The 16,071-nt window shown below is 42.0% G+C and overlaps 1 protein-coding gene across 16 annotated transcripts in view; it reads right to left on the bottom strand.

Annotated features, from left to right (window-relative positions):
- NCOR1 (nuclear receptor corepressor 1) overlaps nucleotides 1-16,071 on the bottom strand; it is a 426,430-nt gene that overhangs the window by 164,804 nt on the left and 245,555 nt on the right. For 6 of the 16 annotated variants that reach the window (XM_063955846.1, XM_063955845.1, XM_063955858.1 and 3 more), the window contains 7 exons: nucleotides 14,424-14,596; nucleotides 12,209-12,332; nucleotides 10,297-10,475; nucleotides 8,665-8,719; nucleotides 7,457-7,558; nucleotides 2,003-2,053; nucleotides 1,793-1,923 (listed from right to left, as the gene is read on the bottom strand). In XM_063955846.1, the coding sequence (XP_063811916.1) occupies nucleotides 1,793-1,923; nucleotides 2,003-2,053; nucleotides 7,457-7,558; nucleotides 8,665-8,719; nucleotides 10,297-10,475; nucleotides 12,209-12,332; nucleotides 14,424-14,596 (815 nt within the window). Of the gene's footprint in view, nucleotides 1-1,792; nucleotides 1,924-2,002; nucleotides 2,054-3,946; nucleotides 4,202-7,456; nucleotides 7,559-8,664; nucleotides 8,720-10,296; nucleotides 10,476-12,208; nucleotides 12,333-14,423; nucleotides 14,597-16,071 lie in introns of those variants that run through there. The other 10 variants (XM_063955861.1, XM_063955855.1, XM_063955856.1 and 7 more) reach the window with 7 other exon arrangements.

The raw sequence follows: 16,071 nt of genomic DNA, 5'->3' as shown, positions 1-16,071 counted from the left end.
CTATTTGAAGACAGCTTCCCCACAAGGCCCTTTGGAGAGACAGAGAGAGAGTATGCCAGCACACACCCCAGCGCTATATGACCCAGGAATCACACAGTAACGTAGTGTTAACCCAGTAGCTGCTGTATATATTGTTTTTACGCCAAATTTATGTGCCCCCCTCTCTTTTCACCCTCTTCTATCGTGCTTCTGCAGGGGAGATCCTGGGGAGCTTCCTCTCAGCGGAGCTGTGGCGAGAAAATGGCGCTGGTGAGTGCTGAGGAAGAAGCCCCGCCCCCTCAGCGGCGGGCTTCTGTCCCGCGATTTTGTGTAAAAATAATGGCGGGGGCTCATGCATATATACAGTGCCCAGCTGTATATATGCTCTATTTTGCCAGGAGGTACTCAATTGCTGCCCAGGGCGCCCCCCCCCCCCCCTGCGCCCTGCACCCTACAGTGACCGGAGTGTGTGGGTGTAATGTGGGAACAATGGCGCACAGCTGCAGTGCTGTGCGCTACCTCATATGAAGACAGGAGTCTTATGCCGCCGATTTTGAAGTCTTCTTGCTTCACCCTCCGGCTTCTGTCTTCTGGCTCTGCGAGGGGGACGGCGGCGCGGCTCCGGGAACGGACGACCAAGGTTAGGTTCCTGTGTTCGATCCCTCTGGAGCTAATGGTGTCCAGTAGCCTAAGAAGCGCAACCTAGCCGCAGTTAGTAGGTTTGCTTCTCTCCCCTCAGTCCCACTTAGCAGAGAGTCTGTTGCCAGCAGAAGCTCTCTGAAAATAAAAAACCTAACTAAAATACTTTCTTATTAGCAAGCTCAGGAGAGCTCACTAAAATGCACCCAGCTCCGTCCGGGCACAGATTCAAACTGAGGTCTGGAGGAGGGGCATAGAGGGAGGAGCCAGTGCACACCAGTAGTCCTAATTCTTTCTTGGAGTTCCCAGTCTCCTGCGGAGCCCGTCTATTCCCCATGGTCCTTATGGAGTCCCCAGCATCCACTAGGACGTTAGAGAAATATAGTATAACATTTTATTCACCTCTTGGCCAATCTGGCAGGCCTTTTATCAAGTTTACAGTGTTCACAACTGATTCCCATTCCCTATTAACTGCACAGTCACATGAATGTGCAGCACATGGAGGAGGGGTACTGAGAACACAGCTGCCTGTTTAAATTAGGCTAGAGGTTTCAGTACAAGACACTGAAGCCTTCAGGAAGAACCATTATTCCAGAACACGGCATGGGAAGTAAAAAGGTTTCTTATGTTAGTAATCTCCACAAAAATAATCTATGGGTTGTACCAAGAACATAGCTTGCCATATCTTTTAGGTAAGGGACGATGAGGCAATTAAAAAATAAATTAAATCATGGGCATTTACCATATATTGTAATTTTTTAATCATGCATACACACTAGTAAAGCACCTTCTATGCTGTGATCTGGGTGTTTGTCACATACAGAAGGTATGAAAATAGTTAGTACCTTTTAAGCATTGATCAAGAGTCTTCCCAAAAACAGACATTTTTATGAGATTGCTAATTTAAACCACTGACTATATCCCAGATTCAGCAACAGAGGAAACATTTCATGCAGCAGAGAGGATGTAATAATAAAACATAATTGACCTGTACAAGACAATTGTGTTAAATGACGTACACAGATGGCTTATGAGAAATGACAGTGACGTTCCTCACGTCTGCATGGCTACAAAAATAAGTGTTACATAAAACTAACTCAAAGAGCCTGGCACATGTTTCGTTAAAACCTGAATTACATGTAAACTCTTCCAATAATAATCAATGACTGCTTACCTAAACTCCTCCTTATCCTCTTTTTCCTCCTCTTCCCTGCGCTCTTCTTCCTTTTTCTCATTTTTTTCGGTTTTCTCCTCCTCTACTTTTTCAATTTCCTTTTCTTCCTGAGAAGGGCGTGCAATCTGTTGCTTTAGATAAAATATCACATGTAACACATGGCAGCTTGTAAACACAGGCTGATATCACACAAATGAGGAACAGGCGTACATAGAAATGTAGCTCTCCCAGCCTGCCACTCACCCGTTTTACATAATCCTTCTAAAAAATAAAAAAAACAATTCACAAACGATAATAGTTGTCAGATTCAATTAAAACATGTCTCAATTATGCAGCTGAAGCCCTGTGAACACTTTTGTATGGCATTCATTGTCTTTAGTCCACCAAGGATTAACCCGAACCATTACACAATAACAATTTGAAAGAGCTTGTGGATAAACACAGAAAACAGATCCCCACTGAATCCGGTGACAGACCAGCAGCTGAGCATATAAAACAGGATTGCCATGCTGTTTGTGATTGTGGAATGAACTCTTATTTCACAATGAAACAGACCTCATTTACAAAGCGCACAGTATGCTCACTCCCATACGCTTTCGTTTTGTCTTACTGCTAACCCATGGCCCAAATAATGCATTTCAAGGTGCTTGCCTGCTCTTAGCTGTCTAGTTACCCTTCAACAAACAAGAAAGGTGCTGAGCTTTGCAGCGAGATGGCAAAAATCTCTACAAGCGTACTGTGCAAAACTATAAATGTATCGTCAGATGCGGCGTTTCACTGGGGCAGTACACCTGTCAAATGGTAACACAGGTGTCCTAAGGCGAGCCCAGGGAGGACAGAAACATCCTGTGAAGCAGAAGGGTCCTTAAATCAGAGATAAACACTATTAAAGACAGACGCTGCATCTTTGCCAAATTATGCTAATGCCTCAGGAAGAGTCTTGAAAAACATGCCCAATACAAGCTTCTCCGATAGGCTTCTGAGTCCAAAGATGCAGCATCGGATCTGCAATGTGTAGCCATCGGCCATCTGGGCAAGCTGACTCAGAATTGCCGACTGAACTCAACTGCTAAGGCCAGTATATCTGAGCCGGAAGACATAGAAACTGGTCCTCGCGATGCCCAAAAATGGGTCAGACAACCCCATTTTCTAAAACAGACACCTTTTACATCCCCAGATAGAAACAGCCTGCTGCTAGCACTGCAGCACGTGCACTGTTGTTCCGGAGCATGTGCAGTCCCTCCCACCATCAGACAACTACTGGAAAAATCTTAGATATGTTGATCTCTGAATCAATCCCAAAATTATTATTAACAGTTTAATATATTGCAGCATATTCTGTTGCGCTTTACCAAACTTATACTGCTTTAGACCCATCATTCTCAATAAAGTAACTTCCAGCGTAAATCCTAAGATATATTTTAGCCTAATTTGCAAGAGTGAGGGGACATAGTAAGCAGCTCCATCACATAGCACTGATGTGTGAGTAAGGCGATTGGGCAAGATGCACCTAGACAAAATTTACCACTAAAAAATACAAAACCCAATCTTGACCAGCTCTGTGCTCATGCCAAAACTAAGTCCTTTTGTGGACTGAAAATGGCCCTGTTCCGTTCCTCATGGTAATTAACTAAACACCGTCATTTTTATTTATTTTTTTATTTATAGGCACGTAGCAAGGGACATTCTCACTGGCCACAGCTCCTCCTAGCAGCCAGAGCAAACTGTTGTGACGCTAATGGCCACACCGTGCCATTATTTTGTGCTTTATAAACAACCCCCACTTCTACATCTGTAGTTTTTATAGCTACCAGCAGATGGTAGTAGGCTATCACTGCTGAAGATAATGATTTGTTCCTTTTTAATTGCATCCTATAAGCATAATATTAGTGCTGACCTGGATGCTATATATGCGAACTATGCAATGTACTAAAGCAGCTTACGTCAGTAACCAACTGAAGTACAGCATCACCTGCTTTCACAGACCAATCTGACAGCTGTTGAGTCTATGCAATCGTGCTGGGCACAACATAACACTCACTTTATTCTTAGCTTGTGTGTCCGCTTGGTTACAAAACACATTCAATGCTGTTCTATTCTAAAGCCTGGCTGCAAAACATCCCCTTCCCTTCCCTTCCCCCTGGCTGCACGCACCTGCACATTCATCTGTTCATGCGCAATCTTCCGTGCCACCTTTGCAGTAGGTTGAGATTTGGCCTTGGCGGAATCTCATCAGGATAACATGCATGATGGGGTACAACAGCAGAGACATCACTATCCCCTGCACAAAAGTTGGCTGACCCGACAGCATGTTTATTCCAGGAAATTGTGTCATCCTGCCACTTAAGCTGCCTACAGAGGAGTTGACCATCTCACATGCAAGCTATTAATCTCGCAAGGGTTACTCAAGGTAATCCCCTCTGTGCTCAGCTTGACTGGCTGCAACAGCAGCAGAGCAAGTTTCTTTTTTGTCAGATCACAGGGGCTGAACCACCTGCTGTAGAAAATAAACAGGATAACTTTACACAGTCCTGTACAGGTCTATGCAGCCAGCCACTATGGCAGTGGAAGTTTACTTTGAATCTATTCCAGACCATCCTTTTGTACAGCTGAACAATTCATTGCAGACATTCTTTCACTATAACTCTATTGCCTGCTGAATGTCTTCACAGGAGATTTCTAACTACAGGTTTTCCCAGTTAGCAATTAAATTAAATTAAACCCCAGAGGCGAATTTGCACTTGTACCTTTGTCCAGATTAGGAAATACTTGGCTCAAGCCCAACGAAGCCACACAGCAGATAGAAAGGTCTGAACAAATTGTCAAAGTTAATTAATTTGTCTGAGAAGCCAATTAAAACATAAGGAAGGTAAAAAACGACATCTATATTACAGTATATCATACCCTCCAACATGACCCGCCCCACTAGGTACAAAATGCTCTGTTTCTGGACTTCCCTGTTAATTTATTATTGCCATCACCTGTGAAGAAACAGCTTTCCTATCATTCAACTAGTTTAACACAGGTGATGGAAATCATAAATTAAGAGGGAAGTCCAGAAACAGAGCATTTTGTACCTAGTGGGGCGGGTCATGTTGGAGGGTCTGGTATATGAACCATCAAAAGTTTTGCCTAGGCTGTCGCATTTAAGGTACCTTCTATACCTTAAAGTAAAATTGAATGCACAAAGCAAATTGAGATAATTCTACACACTAGAACTCTCAATCCTGGCATACATGTCTTTTACACGCTGTAAATTCAATAGGCAACAAGAAGCAGAAGATGCAACCTGACTTCAAACAACTTTTTTTTTTTTAATAAAGCTGCAGGTTTTAAGACAGCGAAACGTGTCAAGTGGCCTTCCTTACTATAACACTGCGCCCCCAACAGCTGTCGACCAATTGTGGATATATTTGAATCCAACCTTGCTTTGGTCAACAACTTGGAGCACCAGCATTCCTGTACCACGCAACGGGATGCGTTGCCAAATCTTCGCAAAGAGACCACGGATTATTCCGATTGGACTGGTAATTAAACCTTAAAAGCTGGACTTAGACTAGACTATGAATATGGCAGTAGCCCAGTAAAACAAGGACATACAGATGTGTGCTCCCTCATCAATGCTGCAATCACGTTAAGCAGCACTTCTCGTTGCGCCTAGTAGAGTACTTTTACTAACGCGGTGTCATTTCATCAATTTCCCCCCCGAAAATATGTCTTATTCACGTCACTAGGTGAATAACACACACAAGCAGACTACACTGATTAAAATGTTATCCAGCACGTGTATATTCTGGGTGCAACTGCAGCTGTATCTGCATACGAATTGCTACATTGCCATGTTTTACACCAGGCCTGGCTAACCTGTGGCTCTCCAGCTGTTATGAAACTACAAGTCCCAGCATGCAATGTCACGGTTTTGATATTAGTGAATGCTAAAATGGTGGCAGGGCATGCTGGGATGTGTAGTTTCACAACAGCTGGAGAGCCACAGGTTGGCCATGCCTATTTAACACTGTGCCGCAACTCATAACATACGGGCGCTAGATGAGGAAGGATGCATCTGTATACAAAGTGGACCTTTCTGTTCAACATGGAAGTAGCTACTATCAATGTTACATTTCAAGACTGATTATTAATGCTTTAAGTTGTAACGGTTTTTTTATTTTTTATTTTTGCAAATTTATTAAAAATAAAAAAAAACGAAGAAATCACATGTACATCAGTATTCACAGCCTTTGCCATGAAGCTCAAAATTGAGCTGAGGAGCATGCTGTGGGGATGTTTATCAGTGGCAGGAACTGGGAGACTAGTTAGGACAGAGGGAAAGATGAATGTACAAGAGACATTCTGGATGAAAACCTGAACCAGAGGCGCTCTTGACATCAGACTGGGGCGACGGTTCATCTTTCAGCAGGACAACGACCATAAGCACACAGCCAAGATATCAAAGGAGTGGCTTCAGGACAACTCTTTGAATGTCCTTGAGTGGCCAAGCCAGAGCCCAGACTTGAATCTGATTGAACATCTCTAGAGAGATCTGAAAATGTCTGTGCACCGACGCTTCCCATCCAACCTGATGGAGCTTGAGAGGTGCTGCAAAGAGGAATGGGCGAAACTGCCCAAACATAGGTGTGCCAAGCTTGTGGCATCATATTCAAAAAGACTTGAGGCTGTAATTGCTGCCAAAGGTGCATCAACAAAGTATTGAGAAAAGGCTGTGAATACTTATGTACATGTGATTTCTTAGTTTTTAATTTTTAATAAATTTGTGAAAATCTCAAGGAAATTTTTTTTCACATTGTCATTATGGGGTATTGTGTATAGAATTGTGAGGGAAAAAATTAATTTATTCCAGTTTGGAATAAGGCTGTAATATAAAATATGGAAAAAGTGCTGTTAATACTTTCCGGATACGCTGTGTATCTGCAGATATATATCTACAGACGGACCGGGCAGCGTGTTGTGAATACACACTGCCCGATCTGTCAGTACTGATGACACGAACTGGACGGGCATTTACATGCGCCCGCCTAGTTATGATGTCAATCACCGCCGGCGTCTGCAGCAAGTGTACGGGAGGTCAGCTGACCGCCCATACACACAGCACCATGTGCCAATATATCGTTAGATATATTGGCCATCGGCTGTGTTGCAGGGCCAAAGTGATATGTCTGTGATTGACGGCGCTCACAGACATATCACTCGTACACACTGGCCGACGGACCTACAATATATCAGCCATTCTATTCTATACAGTGGCAACGCAATGTTATCTTTAGCGTGAACAGAATATATTTTAACATTACTGTACTTGTTTTCAGAGACGTTTAAAAACAAGATGCAAAGACTGAAATCATAAATACTTTAAATTAAAAGAATGCAGAATGCTATTTATTCTAAAACAAGTAGAACGTCTATAATAAAACATACGTATAAAATATATATATATATATATATATATATATATATATATATACACACACACACATATATATATATAATATAAATAAATAAAAAATAAAAAATAAATATATATATATATATATATACACACACACACACATATATACACACACACATATATATATATATAATATAAATATATATATATATATATATATATATATATACACACACACACATATACACACACACAAATACCTGGTTTCGTCCTCTTCGCTTGCCGTAATTTCTTCTTACAAGAGCTTTAAAGTTTTCATTTTTCTTAGTTAAATAATAGTATAACACACAATCTGCGACATTCTATATAAAACATAACAAAAAAAAAGGACCACTTTGAGCTGAAATTGTCAGAACTATACTTAATTTGAAAACAGGATTTATGAATTACACATTCTGTAAATGCTTACGGCTAATTTTTATGTTTTTAATACACAATATGTTGCAGGGCTTGGGAGGCAACGCCACTATTCTAAAGGGACCCTCAGGATCCCTGACAATGAAAAAACGTACTTATTGAACATTGCAGTTAACTTAGAGATGCAACCAAAATAGTGCCAAGCTATGACTGCACAGGTTAGTAATTTGGTTACTTGGATATGTAGCAACCAGAAGGGCAGGGCATAATACTGGGCATGCAGGCTGCATTATAACATGGAGCAGCAGGGCTGTCATTTACTGCAATACTGGTCACTTGGTCATTAGAATATGTTGTGGGTACAATAAGTCATTAGTAGAAGTGCAGTGTAGGAGTGCGAGGTGAGGATGGTTCAGATTTTCCTACTGGCAGCTGCGCTTCCCACACTAATAGTAACAATGACGACTATTTTTCTTCCCATTGATGGAGACATGAGTACCAGTCTGGTAGGGTGTGTATCGCGTTACCGGTGACCGGGATCCGGGCGGTCAGCATCCTGACGCAGAATGCCGGGGGGGGGGGGGGGGGAGAAAGATTGGGGGAGCGGTCGGGAATAGTCCCTGCTGTCGGGATTGTGAGGGGGCGGGATGTAGGGGGAGGTATTGTGACCAGCGGTCGCATAACTACATCCCGTCTGGTACTACAACTGGTGTTATAATTCTTTATAGTAATAGAATTTAGCTGCAGTGGGCATTTAATAAAACAATGGCTTCCATTACAAGTTACACCACTCACTGAAGCACACAACATACAAAATATACCCACACTTAATGAAGACAACAAAACAGTAATAACTTTTCTTTAATTCTCAAATGTTTCATAAAGCTCATTATTAAAGCCCACTTTATGCCTATAGACCTCCCAGTCACTGATGGAATGGCTACTCTTTCTTATGTGGTTGTGCAAGAGGTGTCAGTTTTATATGGCAACCTTTCCTTTCATGTCTAGTTTATTTTTCCCTTGGTGATATGACGATCAACAGACTTCTTACCTTTCTTTCTAGACAAGAAGAAATCAGGCCAAAGTTTTTAGGATGCTGAACAAATCTAGCAAAAGAAACATAAAATCATAAGGAATATAAAACAGAGACACTGACTTGTGTTAATTTTTCTATATGACCGTAGATAGCAAAGGATAAGGCAAATTAATTCACCATCAAAAAGACACAAGAACAAAAAGACAGTGAAAGCATATTGCACTAATCTCATAATTTCATTTGTGAATGAATAAAAAGGTAGAATTTGCAAAAAGATAAATCACACAATTAAAAATGTAAAACGTTTTCAGACATTGTAAAGCGGCACGGAATATCATTAAGTCCCTCTGTGGGACATCTTGCAACCATACTAAATGAGCACTTAGGCAAAAAAAAGTGGTTACAAATAGCTAGATACAAATTGGGAAGAAAAGTCATTTGGAGTGCGAGGGCACGCTGACATACAGGAGCTAAATACATGACTAGGTCACTCAGTATTGAAAGCGAGAACCCGCTAATATCCAGCGTCAATGCTTTTAAGGCAAATTGTGATCATTACACAAGCTAGGAGGAGTTTACCATTATGGGCCCAGGAAGGTAAAAGCCTTAGGCAGTGCTGTTTATGAGCAGCAAAATAGTTGCATTTATTTTCTTAAGTCACATCACTATACCCTGCGCGTACATATACACAGCCAACTGTATATAGCATCATTTGCCTTTCTAATCCACTACTTATAGGAAGAAACACTATTTTGTAGCTTAATTAAGCATAATATGGTGACCTCTATGCAGGCTGTGAGCAAACATGGGGAGTCAGGTCTACCACGCCTCTGTAACTAATTAGATTTTGCGTCCTTTCTAGAACTAACCAGCCTTCATTGATTTCACCCAAATAACACCTACACTGGCAGGAGGGATATATTAGTGGAATAAAGCGGATCAAATCGTGAGACACAGAGAGCCAGGGGGCATTAACACACTGCCTTGGGTGATGTTTACAACTTGCTCTTTGTGCAATGTCACTAAACTGTGGGTGTAAGAAACACTTTACATAGCATTAAAAAAAAAAATCTATATATGAGGCCAATTAGGAATCAGTGGATGACAAACAACTCTCTTCAAGTCTGCTCAATTACAGCCAAGATATTGTGAAAATAGAAATCTACAAAAAAAAAAATCATTCTACTCAAACAAAACGCACTCTGAATAAGACATTTCCCATTTTCAAATCCAATAGTTTAACAAGAAAAAAAAATGGAATGTCTTTGGTAGGGCAAATAAAAGCTTTCAGTATGCCCAATATAATGGTTCATTGCACTCCGGGGTTCACTGTGTGGATGAGCCAAGGCAGGTTATACACGACACAGACTTGGCCGAACCTGGAGCACTACAAGCCCTTTTATGTCATGGTTACATACACAATAGTGTACTTATTGCATGGACATACTCTTTTTCAATAAATGTTAACCTCTGAAGCCTAGAGAATAAGAATTAATGGTAAGATGTAATATAACATGCAAAATAAAGTGAACATTTTTTGTATATTAAGATAAAACAGACCAGGGACATTTCCAGGGACAAAGCAGTCCCCTGAAAGTCTAATCCCACAAGGTTATAGCAGTGACACTACATGTAAAAGCCGGTTACTTTTCTTTGAAGATTTCCTTCTCGTGGTCGGTCCAGACATTCATGAACTGGCGATCTTTGTAGACCTTCATTGGATCTTCCATTAAGCCATTCATGTTAATGAACTTCACCCGTCGCTGCTCTGCATCAAACATCATAGGTGGTATAACAGAGAGCTGTCGCATTTGTTTTTCATTATTCTGCAAGAGAAACATAGTAAAATTTAACAAAAAATATGAAAGCGATAAAAACAGCCCATTTTGGCCCAGCTCAGCCTTGGCATAGTCAGATCTGTATGTTACTTTCTGACTAAAACTATTCCTTTTAACTCCTGTGTACAGTACATTCCAAAGCTTTTAGCTACAGCTCTCCAGTGTCATTTACAGTAAAAACTTGTGCTTATGAATAAAAATTCAGGTTTGTGTCTAAGCTACTTGGCATCAATATCTGCAAAGTAAAGTTTAATATACACTTGTGGGTAGGCCTGCATGTGTACTTTACTATAGGAAACATCACTATCCAAGAAACATAACTGATTCAAAATGTAACTGCTTCTTATGAAATACTGCGACTCTTGGAAAACATCCTGGCTTGGGTGTGTAAGCATGGCACTGCAGGTCTGAGTGCCCCGCCGTGCAGGTCTGAGTGCCATGCCATGCCATGCTTACATACCCAAGCCAACAAGCTTTGCATGGTGGGGTTAAAAATAAATAAATACATATATATATATATACATATATATATATATATATATATATATATAAAAATAAAAACAGTCTTAAACCTAATGTATTCCCCATGCATTCTACCACTCCATCCAGCTCAGCTTGTGCCGACATTGCTACACATGTTACTGACCACTGTATTCTCCATGCATTCCTCCACTCCATCCAGGACAGCTTGTGCCGACATTGTTACAAAACTTACTTGGAAACTAACGCATGGGAATTAACTGGCTCGCTATGTACCTTAATTTATGCAAGTGACAAAAAGCTGGGTGAATTTGTTAATTATATACACCGGGACAGTGATGTAACAGCAAGCGGTCAGCTTTTTGACCTGTATCAGAATCCATCATGACTGTTCTAAAGATGTTGGGGGAGCCTAAGCTGCCTGTAATAGGCCAGGGAGTTTACACATTACTTTCACACAGTGCTGAAGTGCAATGTTAGGTTAACACTAAACTTGATATATATCTGAAAATGAAGTTTTGGAGTTAATACAGTTGTTTGTTTTACAGCTGTAGCTATAATAACCTGCAGTCAACACATGGCCAAACCGGTCACAATTAATGGCACGTGGAAAGCTACCCCTACAGGGAAAGTAAGAAAACTGATGTGGAGCTTTACCTTATGTGTGAGCAGAAATACATTAAAATGTAGAGTCCATTAAGGGCTCATTCAGAGCAAAGTGTCGTCCGCCGTTTCTTTGCACACCGCACAGAAGCCAGAGCAGGCATTGCGATTAATCATCCACTGACATTTACACTTTCAACGCTCTAGCATGTTCCCACCTGAGGTGTGCTGGCATGAGGAATGCTGATCCTGATGTATAGTTAGCGCAATCTGACCACGATAAATCTGCTGCATGCACACCAAGTCACATATCTGATTTAACCATAACTATTTTAATGATAACTAACAAGAAGCACGAGGCTTAGACCATCCATTGCATGGAAAATTAAATGGAAAAACCTATACTAAATTAGAGCCTTTTCTGCTTTACTTGGGACCAGAAGTACTTTGGATTTTTCCATATTTGGGAATATTTGCATACCATAATGAGATATCTTGGGGGGTGGGCATTTATGTTTCATATACGCCTAGACTGTGCTTTTGTGGGAAACAGAGGAAGGCCAGTGGCATGCTTTGAACAAGTTATCCTGTGCAGAACAAAAACAATAAATATGAAGCAGACACTAGAATGAGCTCACCTCCTGCTCAGACAGACCATCAATGATTTCAGAGATCTCATGCTCGCTCCTGGCGATGGTGGCAGATAGTCCCGCTCCCCTCTGACCAACTCTGAAACACACCATTCGGACATTTTTGTCAACTCTGCATTGGGGAAACTCATATTAGGTTCAACACTATCATACACTGTTCAAAGCAATAACAAAAGTTCAAACTGAAGTAAATTATCAAACGTTGTTACAATGCATCCTGAGCCTGATTCAGATGTGGTTGGAGAAGCTATTGCTGCCGTTTACATGGAAGCAGCAGTGATAGCTGTAATATGGTATTGCAGCAGGATGCGTCACGCCTACTGCATGCACTACAGATCTGAGCTGCGTATCAGAGCAACTGCGACATCATCAGCTGTCTGCATGACCCATGGGCAAGAGGCTAGGAAATCCTTCGACCTCGGATGGAGATCCTCGCCCCGTCCCTAACCCACAATGGTAGCATCAAGCATCCACTTTGAGAAACGTAGACCGTTGCGCACCTTCCCCACCTCAGAACAGCATCAGACTGTCAATCACTGACATCTGACATGTGCAGTATTGGTCCTGCGCATGCACAAAGTACTGAACAAGCGCTGCAAGTACGTTGGGACATGAATCAGCCCCCCAGTGTGGCCAACCTTGTAAATGTGTCTCCTGAAGCCCAACAGCTCTAAGCAGGAAGAAAAGCCTCTATACTTTGGCATAAAGCAGAGACTAAGGGGTTAATTTACGAAAGGTCAATTTAAATTTATGTTGTCTTTCAGGGGCTGGCTCAATCGCACATCTACTAACTAACATTTAAAAATCAATATAAAAAAATCAACTGTTCGTAAATAAATGTGCATTTTTAGCCCTTGAACACAACATCAATTTAGATTTAAACCGTTAGTAATTTTACCCCTAAAGCTAAATGGGAGCAAGTAACTTCCTCACCATGTGACCTCTTTTGCGCAATGCAGGTCTGGGGAGAATGTAAGGGGCATGTGGGGAGGATCTGAGGGACATGTAAGAGATATGTGGAAGGGACTTGGGGGGCATGGATTTGTGGTATCTTTACATATTGTCTGGCTATTAGTCTCTTCTAAAAAAAAGAGAAGTGTGAATATCCTTTTCCGCGCAGTATGGGAAAAAACCGAGCAGCCTTATATATACAAATTAGGAACAGAGCACTCAGTTCCACATGTGAAACAAAACAAAAATGAAGTATATATCTAAAGGCGCCGGTATCCCTTAGATATGTCAATACAGAGAAAATTATATTTTAAAAATCTTTTATTCCAAAAATTCCAACACAACTTGGATACAATGACTAAATACAGTCACATTGAAAATACAAAATAAACATGCATCGGTAAAGTGACCTGGTGCAAATGAATACTTCATATTTGTTTTGGCTATTAGTCTCTGACAGATTGGCCACTCCTATTACTATGCATCAATGTACCAAAAGCACAGTCAAATACTGCTCCAGATCTGGGCTAACACCAGATGTGAGGTAAAAATCTTAAACCTACTGCTGCATTTTTTCAGTGGTTAAACAAATATTATGCTGGGCATACAGGGTCAGGTAAAATGCCTCTCAGACCGACAGGCATTTTATCTGACCCTGCCAATACCTGGGACACACGCTGTTAGAGATGTCTCACAGTGGATGTCACGTGATATTGGCGCTCCGCCCCCGGGGAGGAGACATTTCCCTGTTCCCTTGCATGTAAAGCAACAGGAGAAACGTTCGTGGTCGGCCGCGGTAGGGCATACACTGCCTGATGCGGCCGTCCAGACACTTGAAAATATTGCATCGGGGGGGGGGACATGCTGGACAATCCAGCATGCCCGCCCGACCGATATTTTCAGGTCATTCAGCCACTTACATGCTGCAATTATCTGGTCGATCCGCTGATATCGGGCAGATCAGCCAGGTAATTGTAGCGTGTATGCCCAGCATAAGAGATGATCCTTTATTTCTAACAGCTAAATCATTTTCTACACAAAGAAATACAGAGGCAGGATAAATGACAGATCCAAGGAACTGTACATACAAAACTATAACCAACCAACCAATATTGGCAGCAGGGATACGCATCTGTAAAGCCCATAATAAAGCTAGCTACTACATATAATGACTGTTTTAAAGTGGAAAGTGCAATAAAGGTGGAAGTGCTCAGAGTTTGTCCAGAGCTGCGCGGCTAGGGAATGACCCTACCTCTGAAATCTCTCCTGCTGTTCACGCTGTTTGCGGATTTCGGGGAATTGTTTCTCGTAGTATTCCCGGGTTTTGCTCTCCTTAGCTTTTCTCCGTGGGTTATTTTCTATTCTGTCCACTTTTTTCTCCCAGGCTTCCATCAGCTGATCGTAACGCTGACAAATGTTCTGTTCCTGTGAAATCGAGGAGTGATCAGCAAACATATTCTGACAAGCTTGAGATACATGTGCTGCCTTAATTCACGCAGAATCCATCAGCAAAACATGGTTCTCGAAGCGAGCAGTGGGCCAAATGTAATAGGTCCCAATTTAGCAAAACTTCATTGTTTTTCGGTGAGAATGCAGCAGAAATGTGTTTAAAAAGGCAAAATTAATCTGCTGTGCATTTAAAAAAAATAAGAATTTACTTACCGATAATTCTATTTCTCATAGTCCGTAGTGGATGCTGGGACTCCGTAAGGACCATGGGGAATAGCGGCTCCGCAGGAGACTGGGCACAAAAGTAAAAGCTTGAACTAGCTGGTGTGCACTGGCTCCTCCCCCTATGACCCTCCTCCAAGCCTCAGTTAGGATACTGTGCCCGGACGAGCGTACATAATAAGGAAGGATATTGAATCCCGGGTAAGACTCATACCAGCCACACCAATCACACCGTACAACCTGTGATCTGAACCCAGTTAACAGTATGATAAACGAAGGAGCCTCTGAAAAGATGGCTCACAACAATAATAACCCGAATTTTGTAACAATAACTATATACAAGTATTGCAGATAATCCGCACTTGGGATGGGCGCCCAGCATCCACTACGGACTATGAGAAATAGAATTATCGGTAAGTAAATTCTTATTTTCTCTAACGTCCTAAGTGGATGCTGGGACTCCGTAAGGACCATGGGGATTATACCAAAGCTCCCAAACGGGCGGGAGAGTGCGGATGACTCTGCAGCACCGAATGAGAGAACTCCAGGTCCTCCTCAGCCAGGGTATCAAATTTGTAGAATTTAGCAAACGTGTTTGCCCCTGACCAAGTAGCTGCTCGGCAAAGTTGTAAGGCCGAGACCCCTCGGGCAGCCGCCCAAGATGAGCCCACCTTCCTTGTGGAATGGGCTTTTACAGATTTTGGCTGTGGCAGGCCTGCCACAGAATGTGCAAGCTGAATTGTACTACAAATCCAACGAGCAATCGTCTGCTTAGAAGCAGGAGCACCCAGCTTGTTGGGTGCATACAGGATAAACAGCGAGTCAGATTTCCTGACTCCAGCCGTCCTGGAAATATATATTTTCAGGGCCCTGACTACGTCCAGTAACTTGGAGTCCTCCAAGTCCCTAGTAGCCGCAGGCACCACAATAGGCTGGTTCACATGAAACGCTGAAACCACCTTTGGGAGAAATTGAGGACGAGTCCTCAATTCTGCCCTATCCGTGTGAAAAATCAGGTAAGGGCTTTTATAAGATAAAGCCGCCAATTCTGAGACACGCCTGGCTGAAGCCAGGGCTAACAGCATTACCACCTTCCATGTGAGATATTTTAATTCCACAGTGGTGAGTGGTTCAAACCAATGTGATTTTAGGAACCCCAAAACCACATTGAGATCCCAAGGTGCCACCGGGGGCACAAAAGGAGGCTGTATATGCAGTACCCCTTTGAC

The sequence above is a fragment of the Pseudophryne corroboree genome, chromosome 2 (genome assembly GCF_028390025.1).
Source record: "Pseudophryne corroboree isolate aPseCor3 chromosome 2, aPseCor3.hap2, whole genome shotgun sequence".
Classification (NCBI taxonomy): Eukaryota; Metazoa; Chordata; class Amphibia; order Anura; family Myobatrachidae; genus Pseudophryne; species Pseudophryne corroboree.
The sequence above is the reverse complement of the archived record's forward strand: the minus strand, read 5'-3'. Positions and strand labels throughout refer to the sequence as shown.